The sequence below is a fragment of the Streptopelia decaocto genome (genome assembly GCF_964273445.1).
Source record: "Streptopelia decaocto genome assembly, chromosome: 4".
NCBI classification, from domain to species: Eukaryota; Metazoa; Chordata; class Aves; order Columbiformes; family Columbidae; genus Streptopelia; species Streptopelia decaocto.
In genome coordinates, this window is record NC_138658.1 from 26,998,766 (window position 1) to 27,017,680 (window position 18,915).

Consider the following 18,915-nt stretch of genomic DNA (forward strand, 5'->3'; position numbering starts at 1 on the left):
TGACAAATCTGGTTTTTGAATTACACTTTTCATCACAAAGGTTTCATTTGAGTACTTTTTAATACTGGAATGGTATAATTGATGCCAAACTTGGAATTCTTCCAGGCTTTCATTGTAAAGAAAACTAGCTAAATCAATGGCTTCAGATAGCTTTTTCTGTTTGAAGTACTGTTAGGCTTGAACAGCAATGTAGGCGGACTTTGCAGCGTTGGTTAATGGTTGAACTCTATGATCTTAAAGGCCTTTTCCAACCACGATGATTCTATGATTCTGTACCTGCATCATCTTGAATGCATGTATCTTACTTGAAATCTGTTTCCTACGTATACCTGAGGTAAGAGGATTCAATTGTTTTGGCCTTTTCCTTTGGAGATTTCTTTTGATGGTGGAGTAAATGTGCCCATTTATTCCCTTTATGTGTCCTCCAGGAATTTTTTTAGACTTTGGTACCTCCTCTTAGGGAAGTTAGTACACTGCCATGAGTTTATGAATGCTGGTCAAGACGAGAGGTTGGCAGAACTGAGAATGTTGTGAAACTTTTCCTGCTGGAGAAAAGAAAACAAAACAAAATGGAACAGGAATAGGCATCTCCCTATTTTCTTTGTTACCCTGAATTGCAGTAGGCTGTTGTGCAATGCTTACTGCAGGTTTCCTCTGCTATTCAGGATGCATAGCTGCAGCATGGATATGTAGGTCAGTAGTTTGTTTGTGCCTTATGCCAACATATTCCAAATCCTCCTTTTGAATATACACTTCAACGTAAAACTGAAAACTCGTGTTTTATGTTTCCTTCTTACCCACCACTCTAACTAGATTGATCATGGGTTGTTTTTTTCACATCATAAGCCTTGTGTAGTGTCTCGTGGATCTGTGGTCTTAGGGGAGTGACTCAAATCCTTATATAGTCTTCCCTTTCTGAAATAACTCTAACGTTCTAAAATCAGCCAGTTATGTCCATTCAAGGAAGTTAATGGTTTCAGATAGGGAAATCATTAGCATAAACCATTACACTTCTCAGAAAGTCATTAGAAAGAAAGGTGTATAGGTAAACAGGGCTTTAGCTTTTGTTTATCTCAATCTGAAATCTTAATAGATTAACCATATAAATATCAAGGGTGCTGTCCTTGCAGTGAGTTCCCTGGAAGGTGACAATATGATTAACTTGTTTGATGTTACAGTAGCCACCTCATTGGGATGGCTTCTTCACAGATGAGAAATTTGCAGAGAAAGCTGCTACTTCATGGAGCAAGCCTTTTTTTCCTTTCTACCTTCTTCTGCCCTCTTCCCTCCACCAACAGACTAACGGAAGTCCATCAGACTTGCAGAAATGTTGAGATCCTTTTCTTATTAAAGACTTACCGAGCAATGGGAAAAAAAAAAAAAAATCTGCATCTCTTATTTCTGCAGGAAACTATTGCGATGTAGGAATTTCCACAGTGCTGTTCAAAACTGATACAGTTGAGAATCTCATTACCTTCAGCTCTGTTTAAGAGAAGGGAACAACTTCTGTTGCAGTTTGATGTAAAGCAGGGCAGAGGTTTCTCATCTGGGTATGTTCTTTTCTGCAGAAACATTTGTTGCCTTTCTGTAACAGAAGAAAATTGCCTTCTCTAAGGTAGTGTTGAACTTGAGTAGATGTTTACAGAACTGTTTGTGTGTCTTACTCTACAAGCCTGTGAGACTGTTTAAACCTTGTCTTACAAGGCATTCAGGAAGACTTCTGACTAACAGCTTTTTTCTAGAGGCACATGGTTTAATGCACATGAGTTGCTGGGCAATATGACTTGCCTTGTGGGAGCTAAAAGCAGGCTGTATAGTTTGCACTTCCTCTTTCTGAAGTAACTTAATCTTCTGCAGTGAGGGCTGAGTACTGATTGCCCACAAATGGTTGATCTTTAAAATATGACTGGTGTACTTTTGCACTTTGTGATCAAATAGCATTGACAAGGCTTTTTAAGCTGTTGAAGAGCTGAACAGTACCACCCCAGCGTGAGGTTTGTTGAAGCAGAGGTAGAAATAACTGCCACTCCTTAGCCACATGAGTAATTCTCAAGGCCGCTTGGCCCATGTGAGAAACTTTGAAGCAGACCTTTATACTGCCATTTGCCATACTTGTCATGATTCAGGGATGATTAGTGAGCTATCTTGCCAGAGCCTGATGGTTCAGACACCATCTCTGCATTTCCCTGAGGAAAATGGAGTCTTTCTCCATGGAGTCTTAAGAGTTTTTTTCCCTAAAATAGTATTGTCACTTCATGTAATAATGGATGTGTCCTAGTTAATATGTCCTAGATACCTTTCAGAGAGAAGATCATGTTTTGCTCCCTCAATATCAGGAGGAGGCATAAAACACTTAAGAGAATGAAGCCTAAAAGTGCCAGATGCTGTTTTGTATTTTGCCTGGAAAAGAGCTTTTGGGAATTGTAATTTCTACCTTGGCAAGGATGGCAATGACTACAATTTGCTGCCTCTTATTAGTTCACCTGAAATCAAGATGTATTTACCTTGTTCAGTGACAAATTCTGATAGCCTCCCATTCCTGGTAAGCTGCCACTTTTCCTTTGCAGCCCTCCTGTGTTTTGTGTGTCAAGCCTTTTCCCATTATGGTTACTCCAAGTTTGCATGATGACTACTTCCTCACAGAGAGAACCAGCTTGGAGAGTTTGTGCTGTTGTTGGACTGCAGTGACCAAGTTGGTTTCTGCCTCTGTCTAAACAAAAGCAGAACTGAATGGCAGTTGGATATGTCACTGTTAGGGCTCCAGTGTAAACATACAGCTGAAAAGCCACTTCAAATAGTTCATGAATTTCTAATATTCTGAAAACATGGCAAAGACCATGTGCTCAGTTTTTTTCTTTGTTTCTAAACTATGTTGTGGTAAAATGAATTTGACAATGTGACAGTGGTACCTGGAAAAACCTGCCATGATCCTGACAAGGAAGGTCTGTTGTTTAGGTGGCTCCTGTGATGTATGAGGAATCCCAGACAAACGGCCTTGTTTTGGCTTTTCTCAAGGAAGGAGAAAGTGAAGACTTGACTCTGCTGTTTATTGGAGCAGTAGGTGAAATAGTTTTGCAGGAGCCAAGAGACAAGCAATGTAATCGTGCGCAACTATTTTAAGAATGGAAGGAAGCAAAATTGTTAAACTTCTAAACCCTATCCTCTCTTCTGCTTCCTTCCTCAAAAGCTGGTAATACGTAACATACATACTGCATGGATGTCAGGGTGAAGTGTATGCCTGACTTGTGTTGTTTTTAAAACTAATGATGAACTGCATTCTGAATGTTTAAAAAAAAAAAAAAACCAAAACAAAAAAACAAACAAACAAAAAAAACCCACACAAAATATTACCCTCTTTTTGACTGAGTGCATTGAGTGACTTAATGAAAGGTTTTGCGGTTTTGGAAATAATATCAAAACATCTTGGAATGTCCTAGAAAAAAGGGGGTTGCTTTTTTTTTTTTTTTTTTAAGATTGATTTAAGCTCTTCTAATAGTCCTGTATCTTTTTGAGTACTTGTGTTGTTAGTTGTAAATTTGGAAGAACACAAGAAGACAGACATTCGAGTGGTAGCTTGATTTTTAGAATTTGTTTTCTTTGGCTAATGTGGTACTCTACTGTTCTGTGTCTACAGTCTTGAATGAAGAGGAATTCTGGGTGTTAGATGGTTTTGGTACCATTCTTGTGGAGGAGGCAAGCTTTTAAAGTAGTGTTGAGCTCTTTCTTAACTACTTTTTTACTTTTTTCCCCATGACTAAGTTGGTCCCGAACACTTGAACTTGAGCCTGATATGAAGAAGTTGACTAGCTTGTTACTTACACCATAGGCAGGAAAGTTTGATTAGTGGTTCACAATATTTCAGTTTTAAATTGAGCATATTCAGTAAAACATGCTCAAAGTTTCTTCAGGTGTCTATTCAATACTAGATTTTTACCCTTTATTCAAATACTTAGGAAAAAGATTGAGCAAGTTTCATTGTATTTTTGGACTTGCTTACTCCTTGCTTCCTGTGATTTCTGATGGAACTTGACTGGGTGACTACTTAAAGCTTTGGAGAATAATAGCAATTTTTATATGTTGACTGTCTTTGGATCTTGTTTTTTTGAATTCCTAGGATGGCCATGTGGAAGTGGCAAGATTGCTTCTGGACAGTGGAGCTCAGGTAAACATGCCTGCTGACTCTTTTGAGTCTCCGTTGACCTTGGCAGCATGTGGTGGGCATGTTGAACTGGCAGCTTTGTTAATTGAACGTGGAGCTAACTTGGAAGAGGTAAACGATGAAGGATACACACCACTAATGGAAGCAGCTAGAGAAGGCCATGAAGAGATGGTGGCGCTGTTACTTGGTCAAGGTAACTACAGGGCTCCTTTCTGTGGACTCTAGTTCTTAGAATCATAGAATACTTCGGGTTGGAAGGACCTTAAAGCTCATCTAGTTCCAACTCCCCTGCCATGGGCAGGGATACCTTCTACTAGACCAGGTTGCTCAAAGCTCTGTCTAGCCTGGCCTTGAACACTTCCAGGGATGGGGCATCCACAGTTTCTCTGGGCAGCCTGTTCCAGTGCCTCACCACCCTCAAGGTGAAGAATTTCTTCCTTAGATCTGGTCTAAGTCTACCCTCTTTCAGTTTAAAGCTGTTAACCCCTTGTCCTATCACTGCATGCCCTTGTTAACAAGTTCCTCTCCACTCTCTTGTAGGCCCCATTAGGTATTGGAAGGCTGATACATGTGTGGTTTTGGTGCTTTGTGTTTGTTTGTTTTTTGAAGGAGCAAACATCAATGCTCAAACAGAGGAGACACAAGAAACTGCATTAACTCTGGCTTGCTGTGGAGGTTTTTTGGAGGTTGCAGATTTTCTTATTAAAGCAGGAGCTGACATAGAACTTGGTTGTTCCACACCTTTGATGGAAGCTGCTCAAGAGGGTCATTTGGAGCTAGTTAAATATTTATTAGCTGCAGGTATGGAGTAATTTTGTTAACTGTTTTGTCAAGACTTAATGTAACCTTAAGAAAAAAAAATCTTTTTCTGTATTCATTACGTGTTCATTAGCAGCTTCTTGAAGTTGACGGCAAAGGTTTGTGGAACCTTAAGTAGTTTACTAATTAAGCTATTGAAGATAGAGTTGATGTAAGCTCCCTTGAAACTGAAGTTCTAGGTGTGTTCTGTGTGGTTTTTTGTTGTTGTTGTTGTTGTTTTGTTTTAGTGTTTTGTGAGTTTTATTTATTTATTTGTTATTCCTTTAGATTTAATTTACCAGTTTCATAGAAGTTGGGTTGGAAGGGGGAAATTAAAAGTTTTTAGCTGATCTGGTAAAGATTATGAAGAAACTTGCATATTTTCTGTAATGAACTCCATAAACCTTACATGCTCGTTACTACTGCTTCAGGGGCTAATGTGCATGCAACAACAGCAACAGGTGACACAGCACTGACATATGCCTGTGAAAATGGCCATACTGATGTAGCAGATGTCTTACTTCAGGCAGGTGCAGATCTGGTAAGCCATTACCTTCTTAAAAAAATATAGTTAGGAAATAAAATGATGCATGTGTTTTTTGGTTTATGGATTTTTTTGGTCCTGTATTCATTGCTGTAAATTTACTGCATTGGCTGTTATTGTTATAGTTGTATTCAAATTATCCTTTAACCTTTTCCTTTTAACTGAGAATTAGTGATGCTTTTCTAATGCATTTTAGACTGTTTAATTACCTGAATATGCTTAAGTGAGATGCAGGACTTGGGTGCTTAGATATCTAAAGTATTCTCAAGCCATTCAAGATTTCTTGTACAGAAAAATGTGTTTGTGTGGGGTTTTTTTTGTCATGTGCAGTCCTGAATGGTATTCAGTTGGAAATGTTGGGCTGATTATGGGTTAATATTTGGACCTGCAAATTTTAGTTCCTTAAGCGGCAAATAGTTGATAGTTCTGATGTGATCTATATTGTATACTTTAATGGAAATAAGATAATAGAGGTAAATACATATTTACATTTCAGTAGGGTTGTATGTAACTATGTTATCAAAAAGTGAAGTTAAGCATGGCAGAATGCATTTTGTTTAACTATAGTCCCCACCATATGCTTGAATGCTTCTCGTCTCATACCTGTACAGAGGTAGGTAGATACTCTAGTTTATCTGCAAGAGACACTCAGTTGAAACGTTATTGCAATTTTGTTGTCTGTAGATTGTAAAATACTGAAAAGGGATCTTCCATGTCTGGTGTCTTTCTATTAAAAAAACCCAAAAAGGCAGAATTGCATCCTTTTACATGTGCTGCTTTTGAATTTTCAATTTTAAGCCTGTCTTTATCTGCTCTAGGAGCATGAATCAGAAGGTGGAAGAACTCCTCTCATGAAAGCAGCAAGGGCAGGTCATGTTTGCACTGTTCAGTTCTTGATTAGCAAAGGTAAGTGTGTGAAGAGGTTTTGGTTTTCCTACTGTAAGAAATGCATGAAGTTAAGTATGTGTCAGTACTAATAATGTGACTTCCTTGGATTTGTTTCAAATAATTTAACTTAAGTAGGTTATTGCTTCCAACTAAGCATGTAATGATCACCTCTGGATTGTGGTGAGATTAGTGGGAACTGCAACTACTTCTAAAATAGCTCTGTTTCAGTCTGTAAATTCCTAGTAAAAGCAGCAACAGTAGTAGTGGTTACTGGATGTTAAGGAAGCTTCTTTTCCCTCGGTTGCGTGCAGCAAAGACTCAGGCATGAAGTCCATAATTTCTTCCAAAATAAATAATTTATGTGTGTGGTTCTGCATAGAGCAGCTTCAGCAACTTGCCTGGGTCCCCATCAGTAGATAAAAAACCACTTGGACAATTATACCCCCATAATCCAAGCCCTCACCCCCCATGTGTCATTCTGGGCTAATTGCAAAATTAGTCTGGGGTCCCCCGTTCTTCATTGAACGTTTTCATTTTTTGTCAGGTGGACTGTCAATTAAAGTTCTGACCTTCAGTTGCTGTTTTCAACCCATTGCTGAGGAAAAAAAATTCTTGGTAATAGCCAAAATGTGCTTCTGTTAGATGCTGCTCTGTTCCTTATCTCTGGGAACACAGCTTCCCTTATCTTCTAGCTTGAAGACTCTGAGACCTTTTTTATGTAATGAAGCAGAAAGTTCAAAGGCTTACTACTTATGCTAAGCGAATTCTATATGAGCAGTTTCAAACCAAGTTCTGTAAGTGGTATACCCAATAATTCAATAAACTGAGGCAGTCTGTTCCCTAACACTGTCTGTCTCCATGCTCTTTATGTAACTTTTGAGAACTGTGTTTGGCAAAGTTCAATTTCAAGTGCCTGTTTGCTTCAAAGTTTTGACTGTAACTTGCTTTATGTTGTCAGAACTTACCAGCTCCAGCCTGTGGCACTATTGAATGCATGGAGTTGATACAGATCTCAGAATCACTGTTTTCTTTCTCTTGAGCTGATACTGAACAGTTTTTCTTGTACCTTGTATGGAGCAGGACTGGCCTAAAGCTTCCAGTGTGGTGTAATTTTCCCTATGTAGATTGTAGACTAAAGAAGCAGAGCTACAACTAGTCATCTTCTTGCTGGTACTAAGATGCGTGGATCCACGTGTTGGATCTTAGCACTTTTTTTAAAGAGTCATGGTTCTGGCACAATTTCTGGCAAACTTCAAGGCAGTAGGTTCACCTGCTATGTGGCGTCGCACACTTACCACCATAGCCACATGAACAGTGGGTTTGGAGTGCTTGTCCAGGTAGGTTTGCCCTTTGTTTTGGAGCCGTATGTGCCAAGAGTTGAGTTACCTTAAAACTATTAGGCAGCTGGCAAGACCTTGGGTTCAGTGACTGTGACATGTTAAATGTTCCAATGCTAGTAACAATTGACTGTTCAATTTAGTTAATTTACCAGTTTTAAGATGGCAGCCGTAGAGAACTAGGTTTTCATATTTAACAAAAAAGTTAACTTTCTGACACTTATGGTAGAAGAGATCAGGTTGAAGTTTTCTTCTTTTTCTACATCATCTTTCCCCCTCTGTTTTTGAAGGAGCAAATGTGAATAGGACCACAGCTAACAATGATCACACAGTATTGTCGCTGGCCTGTGCAGGAGGTCATTTGGCAGTTGTGGAGTTACTGCTAGCTCATGGTGCTGATCCTACACACAGATTGAAGGTTTGTCACTCAGCTACCTTACTTTGCTCTGAGATGGTCTTAAAATTAATTATATCCAAGCCAATTTGCTCCCTTTATATTCTGTGCAACTAACCCAACATGTCATGATTTAAGTAGGATTAAGATCCAAACCCTAGTATTGCCATAAGCAGGCATTTTGCTCATGAACATATTTATAGAAGTTTGAGTTAGGAGTTCTGTCTGTTGATCACTGTGAATGTAGAGGTTGCACTCCAGTTACAAGGCTGTAATTGTGGAGGAGGAAGGAAAATTTTAAGTAGTACTAGTTTTTTTTGAAATATTTAATATAGAGTCCTTAAACTGAGATGTGGACTTAATGCAGATTGAATGAATAGTTATTAAAGTAGTCTTATTCTATATTGTGTTGTGTCTTCTGTACTGCTTCAGTGTTACGTTTTGATGATACTGTTTTCTAAATCTGTCATCTTTCCCTCTTTAGGATGGATCAACTATGTTGATAGAGGCAGCAAAAGGGGGTCATACCAGTGTGGTTTGTTACCTTCTAGATTACCCAAACAACTTGCTTTCTGCTCCTCCACCTGATGCTACTCAGCTGACCCCACCATCCCATGATTTAAATAGGGTAAGATTTAAGGGCTGTGGATCTGTTGGTCTTTTTTGCATTTCTTCTTGTGGCTTACTCAAGAGCTTACAGATGAGGAGTCAATCATGTCGTTTTGTGGACTGCTGAGCTGTAGGTGAATACAATGAAAATTACTTTGAGCTGTCATGAAAAAGGTGAAGACTTTTTGAGCATCACTGTATAGTGCTTTTGTTGTTCTTCTTACTGCTCTATAACTATTATTGGAAAAGATGAGGAAAAAAAATCCCAGCAAGTGAAAAGGTCTGCTTTAATGAGGCTCTTAAGAACTACATTTGTATCCAATTGTGGCTCGTCTTTGCTTAACTTAAGTGTAGCACTGTACCATACCAAGAAGAGTGTTGTTTGGCATTTAATTTCCTAGGTTAACAATGCAAAGTATATGCAAGTCAGATGATAATATGATTAAGTATTGAACTCAGTGTATTAAAAGACTGTGTAAAATGTTATTAGTTACCATGAAAGGTTGCTTTTCAAAGAGGTTTTGCTTACCTTCTGTTGAATTATAACTAGATTGATGTATGAGAAAAGTAATCTGTTAGTATCCAACATTTTAGGCTCCTCGTGTACCAGTGCAGGCGCTGCCTATGGTCGTCCCACCCCAGGAGCCTGACAAACCCCCTGCTAATGTCGCTACAACCCTTCCCATCAGAAATAAAGGTCAGTCTTAGTTCTGGAGCTTATTTTCTAAATATCCTTCCTTAGTAGAAGATAGAGGGTTGCACTTCCGGCAGAGTAGTTCCTGTGAAGAGTGTTTATGGATTCAGTCAAACAAACTGTAATATTTTTTTTGAGGATTGCTTATCCACCAAATATAAAGTATCAGTCATTTAACCCTGTAATCATAAAGTGTCAAGAAATCTGCCTAAGTAAATGTTTAATATATGTATTAGTCTGACATACTGGACTAACGCAAAGTGTCACCCAGAAGCCTATAGAAATTTGATCACTGAAGTTGTAAAAATAGAATTAATCTCCCTTTTGTAGCTGATTTGGAACTTGTGTTTACTTAGGATAGCAGTCTTGGAGCGGGTTTGACTGATTTGGTTGAAGGTGGAATTTCTTGTACTATAAAATACTTAGTCTGATGTGGCTCAGTTCCTCCTAGGACTAAATTTGCATCCATTTTGATATCAACTTTTTGACATGTAACACTTTCTGTACTTAAGAATTCTCTTCCAAAACATTTTTTATCAAGGATCAGCAATAGTGCAAATACAGGCGTGCATGTCATAAAATTAATACTGTGTGTGCACTTGTATTGTTCTGGAAATACAGCGAGGATGACTGGAAGAAACTGGGCACCTCCACTGACTCAAATCCTTGGTTTTGATTTGCCTTTTTCCCTTCAAAATTAACCAATTGTTCCTTCTCCAACTGGTATGGCAGACTATGTCAGCTGTGTTACTGTGGACTTCTTTATAAAAGATGAAATGGATTAGTCCATCGCTCATTCTTAAAGGAAGGCTGAAATATTCGCCTTGCCTGGGCAGAGAGCTGAGTTTTGACACAGGCAAAATCATGTCTGCTAAGGATAAAATGTAGTGGCTAAACATACCCTGTTAGATCATGTTAAATATAAATGAGTCTCCTGGTTTCTAGCGTTGTCAACTGAGCAAAGCTGAATAGTTGTAGTGAAAGGATTCAATAGTCCTAGAAAGTATAGTTCCTCCAAAAATGTACTGAGTTATTCACAAAACTGGTGGCCTAGAACAAGTCACCTGTCCCTCAAGATGCTTTTGCATCTCTTTTGCTGTGCTTCAGGGCTGTAACCGTATGTTTGTTTTAACATGATACCAGATGCAAAACATCAAGTAAAGAGACAGCATTTCCTTTCTTTTTTTCCCACTTATCTTGTAGCACCACTTGTTAACAGCGGCTCTTATCACTTCATTTGACAAAAGGGTAACAATTGTTGGAGTAAATATGTCAACATAGCACAGGGTTATTTGGAATGTATGTGCAGTAATCTGTAGCGTTAAATTGCAATCTGGCTGCTGTATTAAAATTGATAGTGACAGATACAGCTTTCTTTGAGGGCCTTACAGTGCACGCTGACCTTCTATGGATGCTGTGTCTTGGTGCACAACTGGCCATTTAGCATCCCAACAGTAGGTCTATAATGAGGATGCCATTCATATGCACTTCCATTGGTTCTGAGGGGGTTTCTTTTTCACACAGCTGCTTCTAAACAAAAGTCCAGCAGTCATTTGCCAGCAAACAACCAGGATGTACAGGGTTACATCACCAATCAGTCTCCAGAGAGCATTGTAGAAGAGGCTCAGGGCAAGTTGACAGAGCTGGAACAGAGGATAAAAGAAGCCATAGAGAAGAACGCTCAGCTGCAGTCCTTGGAATTGGCACATGCTGACCAGCTCACCAAAGAGAAGATTGAGGAGCTGAACAAAACAAGGGAGGAACAAATTCAGAAGAAACAAAAGATTTTGGAAGAACTACAGAAGGTGGAGCGAGAGTTACAGCTGAAAACTCAGCAGCAGCTAAAAAAGCAATACCTAGAGGTAAAAGCGCAAAGAATTCAGCTCCAGCAGCAGCAACAATCTTGCCAGCATCTGGGACTACTGACTCCTGTTGGGGTAGGAGAACAACTCTCAGAGGGAGACTATGCACGATTACAGCAAGTCGACCCCATCTTACTTAAAGATGATCCTCAGCAAGCTGCTGCACAGACGGGTTTTGCACCAATTCAGCCTCTGGCCATGCCACAAGCTTTGCCTCTGGCAGCAGGTTCCTTACCTCCAGGGTCCATCGCAAATCTTACAGAACTGCAAGGTGTTATAGTTGGACAGCCAGTGTTGGGCCAAGCACAACTAGCAGGGCTGGGGCAAGGAATACTGACAGAAACACAGCAAGGGTTAATGGTAGCCAGCCCTGCTCAGACGCTCAATGACACGCTGGATGACATCATGGCAGGTGGGTTTATATTGTTATGAGCAGGTATAATATTTGCTTGAACAGTTGAGGTTATGTCCACTTCTTTATGTGTGTGTGTTTGTGTATTTCTGCTAGCTCTACAGCAAGTACTACTAGCCTTCTGATCCTTGTCTTTAGCAGTTAAGAAAACTAGTTTGAACTTTTTGATTTGCAGGGTTGCCTTTCCTTTTGTTTTGTTAACTGGTGCATGTTGGTCAGGTTGTTATAACAGAAGGGGCATTTTAAACTCTTTGTAGTTTGGGGATATGTGCTAGAGTCTAACAGTTCTTTTTTTTTGTCCTGTGTGTAGCTCAGGAGCAATGTCTTGACAGTAGTTGTTGTTAATACTTTGGATGAGCTAACTGGGAACTGAGTTGGAGCAGTTTAAGTGGGCTTTGAGCAACTATAGCACTGCATCAAGCCTACAGTGTGTAAGGAACCTTGTAGGTTTGTCTTTTAAATGAGAGCTGCTCTACTTGGACTTGAATAGCCTACCCATTGTAAGCTTTTACTTCTGCTTGGGAAAAAAAGATGGTAATACTACGACTTTTAAAAATGTCTACTCATAAAAGTGTCTGCCTTGCCAATGCAAAACAAATTTTGCCTTACCAAATTCTTTAATGCTTTGGAGATTTCTTTACCCAGTTACATCAGTGCTTTGCAGCCTTAAAAAGTAGTAAAGGAAAATAATTAAACAGGTTTTAAATACCGTAGGACATGTGAGATGTTAGTGTTCCTTTCTTTTACATTTGCTTTCGTTGCACGTAATCCTTTGTCCATGTTAAAGTAGTTGCTGAAATAATCATTGTGACTGCTTAGTTGAATACAGATTAACTGTTAGGAAATATTAACAATCTCATCACTAAATCAGAATTTGCTGAGATGCTCTTGGTTAAGCTGATGAACTTTCATTTTTAAAAGTGCTATTTTGACAAGTCTGCTTTGTAAGGCATATTGAGATGAGTGTGTATTGGAGGAAAGGCAGGTCTCAGCAAACATTTTCGCCTAGAAATGCAGAGGTATGGAGCTGTGTACTGCAAGAGCTACTGGAGTACAAGAATGTTGCAGAACGAATAGAAGATATGGTAATAGTTAAAAACAGCAGGTGGTGTTTGTTTAGAATACATGGAACAACACTTTTAAAGCTGTGCAATTGAAATTAGGCACACAGTGAAGTAACCTGATGTTCAGGAAAGCCTACAGAGATTCTCCTCTGAAAATCTGGTGTTAAGAGTTGAAGACTAGACATACATCTTGAAAGCTCTTGGTGGATAAAGAACAAAGTGGATACATTAGAAAGTACGTAACAGTACATCCATCATGCCTTGATAGTTCTCTCACATGGAGCTGCTGAGGTACATATCAATACTAGCCACTTGGTTCAAGAAATGGAACAAATACGTTTCTTGGTTACTTAGGAATCTGTGCGGTGCACTTCAATTGTACGTAAATATAAGTTTGAGTGAAGGTATTTGTAATGTGTTCAGCTTCATATAACACTGTGAGAATCTCTGGTTTTAGGTCATCTGATGAGTACCCAAGTGCTCAGGTACATCTTTTTGGAAAAGGTCAGGTATTTCCAATGTACATTTGAGTGAATGTTTTTGTACTGCTTTGTCTCAGTTCTTACTGTATGCTTGCACATGTACAATTGGGAATGAGGTCAAAATTGTCTTCTGGAAGGCATTTGTGGCAAGTCTGTTAAAAACTGTACAGATGCAATTTCATATCTGCTTTTCTGTCAATTTTAGGATTATTTTAAGTGAGAGCAGGCAGGCCTGAGTATACAATTTAAGTGCCAGCTCAAATCCACATATTAGAATTTAGTGTGGAGGTGTGGTAGGCTCAATGTAACACAAAACGTTTAAGCAGCAGGTATGTATTTTATTGGTAGCTTTGTGTATTGCATTAATTGGAACCCTGTAGAGTATCTCCATTGACTTAAATCTCTGTTCCTGAGATGAGTTTAGTTCTATCACAGGGCTGTGGCTTGAAGCACTGGTGTTACAAAAAGAAAGCTTCGCCTTGTGTGCAGACTTGATCTCATGTTCATCTCTGGGCTTAATTAGTTGTAAACAATTAGTTTGATTTTTGCCATTTTAACTTCTGGTTTAGAACAAAACCAGGTGTGCACATGCTGATATTTGTGAGAAGCTAGTGTTAAGACATCAGTACTGCTCTAGAGGTCAAATGCTGTTGGTAGGTCAGCTCTGGGACTTGAGTGGATTTCTTGGGATTACAGAAGCTAATTAGTGTTTCCAGAGCTCTGCACAATTTGCCTGGAAACACAGTGAGAGAACGTACTGAGTTAAGGGGTTTAGACGTTATTTTTAAGAAATAAATAGGGTGAGTTGAAAAAGTAGCAAATAATATTTTGGTTATAACTTTGGACTCTTTTCTGATCCTGGTGAAATTCATGGCAAGGAAATGGTTTGCTTGTCAGCTTCAAATGTTGGACAAGTTCTTTGCTTGCTTGGAGGCTAGTGAATAGAAGTATTTTTTAGGGTTACTTATTTAACTCTTGAACTAAAACATTGCATATATTAAATGATGTGTTAAGGTTATTTTTAAAAGAATCATCATTTTTAGTAGCAAAGTTCTCTTAAAAATAACTGTTAAAAGGAGTGTGTCCAGTAACAAAGCCTCACAAAAAATTTCAGGATTTTTGAAGCACTTGATAAGATCAATTCCTGGAAGCTACCTGTGGGAGGAGTCAGTTATAAGTGTAACTGTCTGAATTAATGCATAAGAAAGAATATGCTTTGACTGCAAGTTCTTCACAGAAACTCCAGTACTGAGAAAATAAGGACAAAACGCCAGCATCACAGAAATATCAGTTTTGTTCCACTTGTGACCTGTGCAGGCGCTGCAGAAAGCCAAGAATGCAAGCTTTTATGCATTAGTGTAACTACAACTGGTTGTTGGCAGTTGTTACACTGTTCTTGGAAATTTAGGGTAAATGCATGTAGACTTTTGTCCACGGCATTTTAAGAGACTTTCATCTTTTGTTAGGCAGATGGTTTTGTATGGGACTGAGCCTGTGATAATCCGCCTTTCATACTGTAATGATCATCAAGACGACAGGCATGTTGTGGTTTTCAGGCTCTGCTCAAGGTGCTGTAACTGCACAGAAGTAAGGCTGTGTGTCTGTATTTGAACTCAGAGCATGACTTTGACTCTTATAATTCAAGGCATGTTAAGCATCTGAAGTGTTCTGTATTGGTTTTAAGCATATGTGGCAGCAACATAGTTTATAATAACTTAAGATACTGAAAGAAATTGGGAGCAGAGGAGAAGCAGCCAATGTGGAACAAGCTTTTGAGCTGGCTTGAAACAAGTTGGAAAAATCTGAGGTATCTGATGTGTTTTTTGCAATGTTTGTTGGTTGGTTGGTTTGTTTTTCTGGTTCCTCACCTTGGCTTACTCCAATGTAATGTGAAACAGTGCTTTTATACATCTGCTGTTGACATTACAGGAGATAAGGAAAAAAATATGTCAGAACAATGCTGTGCCCACAGTAAGACAATACTAGTAAGAAACTTAGTGATCAACATAAGGATGAAATGGGATTATAAAGATGCTTATTTTCTGTAACATTGGACTTATTGAAAACACAAAAATATTCAAGGAAGCAGCAAACTTGGAACAGTGTGACCAACCCCTTTCAAAATGTCAGGTTTTTTTTCAGACACACCTTATGACGTAGATCAGTGAGGAAAAAAAATCCTGTTGGCTCAGATGTTAAGTATCTTGTGTTTGTTTTGGGGTTTTGGTTTTTTTTTTTTTATTTGTCAGCTTGACTGTTTTAGGTTGTTTCCTGATACGGGGGCTTAATTTGTAAGCCAAATGCTGGTCTGGATGGTGGAGCTGCTGGGCTTGTGGGAGAAGGTAGCAGCTGTGAGGTTGTCCTTTTTTAATTTAAGCCAAGAAAAGGTTGAGGTGTCCAGAAAGAAATCAGTATGAAGAGCGGGTATGCCTCTAGTATCAGTAAGCACTGAGCTGGTTTCCTGACATCCAAACAAATGCAAAAGACTTGCGACTGGAGTAGTCAAACAGTGCTAGGAATGATGTATTCCAACAAAGAAGCTTGACCTTGTCTTATAACGTGATTAAGACCAGTTACCTCCTCCCATACTGAGGCATGTATGTACTAAAATATTCTAATAGTGAACTGGCTTTGAAGACTTCAGTAACCCAGGCATAAAGTCATGATGGTTTAATGTCGAAATACAGACATCTAGTTGAATTTTGCCACTGGTCTATTAGAGTAGGTGGAAGAGTGGCAGAGAGGAGGATGAAGCTGTGACTGTCAGTGCTTTTAGGTTGTTTGACCAAGCTAGTTGGTTACTCTTTTCACTGCTCAAGACTGTTGTGAAAACCCTTTGGCTTATTGAACTTTTATTATTTTGGTTTGGACACCATAAAGATTCTGTTCATTGCCCTTGGCATGTTCATTAAGAATTTGATCTCTGCATAAGTGATATTGAAATAAATATAATCAGGGTCATTACCTGTAAAAATTAATGTCTTGTGTTAGTGAAACATACTGTAGGGATATGAACTATACTTGTCCATGAATTATTGCTGACGCCCGCTTGAAATATACCTCATGCGAGAACTGTAAGTCAACATGCGTGTTCTCCTCTACTGTCATGCGTAAAATCATTTTTGTACGGGTTGTACAATAAGGCTTTGCTTTCTTAGACAAAGAGGGGTGTTGGTTTTTAAACATCTCCTTTTTTTCCCCTCTCTGTAACAACATAGGTATAAAAAAAATAGACTGCATCTGAATTGAGACCTTCTAAACTAAATTGTTTTTGTTGTTTTGTTGGGTGAGGCGTGGGTTTTTTGTGTTGTGGGGTTTGGTTTTTTTTTGGTTTTTTTTTTTGTTTTTTTTGGTTTTTTTAGGTCTAACAACTTTAATAGTGCCTCCTGTACCAGAGATGTTCTCCAGCCCCCGTATTGAGGCTACAGCAGTAATTCTTAGCAGCTCTTAAAAATACTCGTGCTACTGTAGCAGGGTTAGTTTCTTTCTTGTGTGGATGATTTGATGATTGTGATTTTTATATCATCCAAGTTAAGCGTATATGTGGTTACTGTACAGTCTATTTTACCATCTTTATCAAGTGAAACATCTTAATCCTTTGCTGTTCCATTACTGTTTTATGCTGTGTGAACTTTGTCTTGGAACTTACAGAAAGAAGACAAATACACTACTTTTTCAAAATGACTTGTCAATGACCATGTGTGTTAAGAGGGAAGCAGGAGTTGAAACAGTCAGCTTTTATCCTTGTGAACAAGGCTAATTCTAGGTTGTGTTTTTAGGTTATATTTCTAATTTACAGTCAGAATATGGAATAAGACAAGTTAAATTTAAATACTCCACTGAATATTTCATTATCATCTTCAGTTACTTAGTTTCTGTACAGAACTCCCTTAGGCCATAGTTTTTGACCTTATGTAGGACTATTTTTGGCTCAAGTTCTGTATGTTTCTTTTAATCCACACCTAGCATGATTTGTCTTGTGAGATGAGAACAGATTTCAAAAGGTACTCTGATATAAAGATCAAAGGAGTTTGAATCTTGGTTTATTTTTAAATCATACTTTCCATGTTAATAATAGTTTCCATGTCATAAGTTGGGGATTCTTTGTTCTCCTTTCAATGGCATTTAGTAGCTTCTTTTTTGGCATTTGGGATAGGAAGTCCAGAAATTAAATTAGTAATGGACTAAAAACATAGCAGCCTTGCAGAGGAAAAAATATACAAATTGTCATGGTAGGATAACATTTTTTGTGGCATCTGCTAAAACCTTAAAGCTTCAAATTTGGTAGAGGAACTAATTATCAGTGACTGGTAATTGGGACATGACTGATAATTAAACCCATTTGAAAAATAAACAGGACTTGAAAAGTTTGGGATACAGGGGCATTGTTTCAGTGTTCTGTAAGGTGGCATGTATTAGACGAATGCTGACAATATGTGGAAACTGCAGTTCTTAATTTTGCAGTTAAAGGTGTTTTTGTCAACTTGACAGGAGAAGGGTATGGTACTTAAATTTCTCCTTTTCTGATCACACATAAAGACCTGTAGAGTATACTGGGGAAAAGCCAGGGGGAAAATTTAATTCTTTCCAGGGGAAACAAAAAGTAGGAAAACCCGAAGACTGTTCTAGTTAAGTTTATTCTTTTAAACATTATATATATGAAGCAAGTGTCAGGGAAGTATGACAGTCAGTGCTGTCTTGTGTCATGTCAACATACTGTCATCAACTGCGAAGTGGTATTGCCTTTTGCTTATACTAACAACCTTGACCAAAGTCCCTGCAAAATGGCTGTTAAGAAGCTTCCACTTCTCTGGTTTCAACAATTTCTGCCATGTGAGCATCCTGACACTAGCACTACTGCTTTTTTTGTCATGTTTATGGGGGCAGGGGCAAGGGGTGAAGGCCAGATGGGCTTTTAGATGAGAATCTTTCAAGTGTTTTAAGAAAAATTGCATAGATACCCATTGATTTGACTTGGTCTGCAGTCCTGCTACTAAAGGTATGGAACTCTTGGTCCAAATAATGACTTGTTGCAGGAAAGATCTTTGGTTTTCTTTAGAAAACACACCAATGTGATAGTGTTTTGGTTTGTTTTTTTTTTTTTTTTTATCTAATGCAGTTAACCTTTTTCATAGTTGTTAAATTCAAAGAGTTATGTATTCGTGGAAAATAAAGTATTTAGGGTGTTCTGTCCCAGTATCCATATATTGTCTTGTTAAACATCTGAAGTAAAGTGGTTTACTTTTACTAAGTGTAGTTCTTCTGTTCAACAGCAGTGAGTGGAAGAGCATCTGCAATGTCAAACACTCCTACCCACAGCATTGCAACTTCTGTCTCCCAACCTCAGACGCCAACTCCAAGTCCTATCATTTCTCCTTCAGCCATGCTGCCAATCTACCCTGCTATAGATATTGATGCTCAGGTAAGCCTCCACTTGTCGCTGCAGCACAGATTGCTTCTACAACCTGAATAATTCATCAAGAGTAAACAGCTCTGTATGATGAATTGGGTTCTGGAGACTTGATTTGTGGCTTTTAGAAAGTCTGTACAACTCCTTGGAGAGCTGCAACCTACTTTCCTCTGTGCTCTAGCTGAATAAAATAGAAAGTCTTTGAATGACTAAACACTTGTGTTTCTCATTTTTTCATTGTCAGAGAGATTTTGAGAAACAG

The 18,915-nt window shown here is 38.6% G+C and overlaps 1 protein-coding gene across 7 annotated transcripts in view; it reads left to right on the plus strand.

Annotated features, from left to right (window-relative positions):
- Window positions 1–18,915, plus strand: part of ANKRD17 (ankyrin repeat domain 17) — a 99,324-nt gene that overhangs the window by 55,732 nt on the left and 24,677 nt on the right. For 4 of the 7 annotated variants that reach the window (XM_082052119.1, XM_082052118.1, XM_082052120.1 and 1 more), the window contains exons 8-16: window positions 4,115–4,352; window positions 4,769–4,960; window positions 5,389–5,498; window positions 6,320–6,407; window positions 8,017–8,144; window positions 8,605–8,748; window positions 9,324–9,426; window positions 10,948–11,697; window positions 18,517–18,665. In XM_082052119.1, coding sequence (XP_081908245.1) covers window positions 4,115–4,352; window positions 4,769–4,960; window positions 5,389–5,498; window positions 6,320–6,407; window positions 8,017–8,144; window positions 8,605–8,748; window positions 9,324–9,426; window positions 10,948–11,697; window positions 18,517–18,665 — 1,902 coding nt within the window. The remainder of the gene's footprint in view (window positions 1–4,114; window positions 4,353–4,768; window positions 4,961–5,388; window positions 5,499–6,319; window positions 6,408–8,016; window positions 8,145–8,604; window positions 8,749–9,323; window positions 9,427–10,947; window positions 11,698–18,516; window positions 18,666–18,915) is intronic. The other 3 variants (XM_082052117.1, XM_082052122.1, XM_082052123.1) reach the window with 3 other exon arrangements.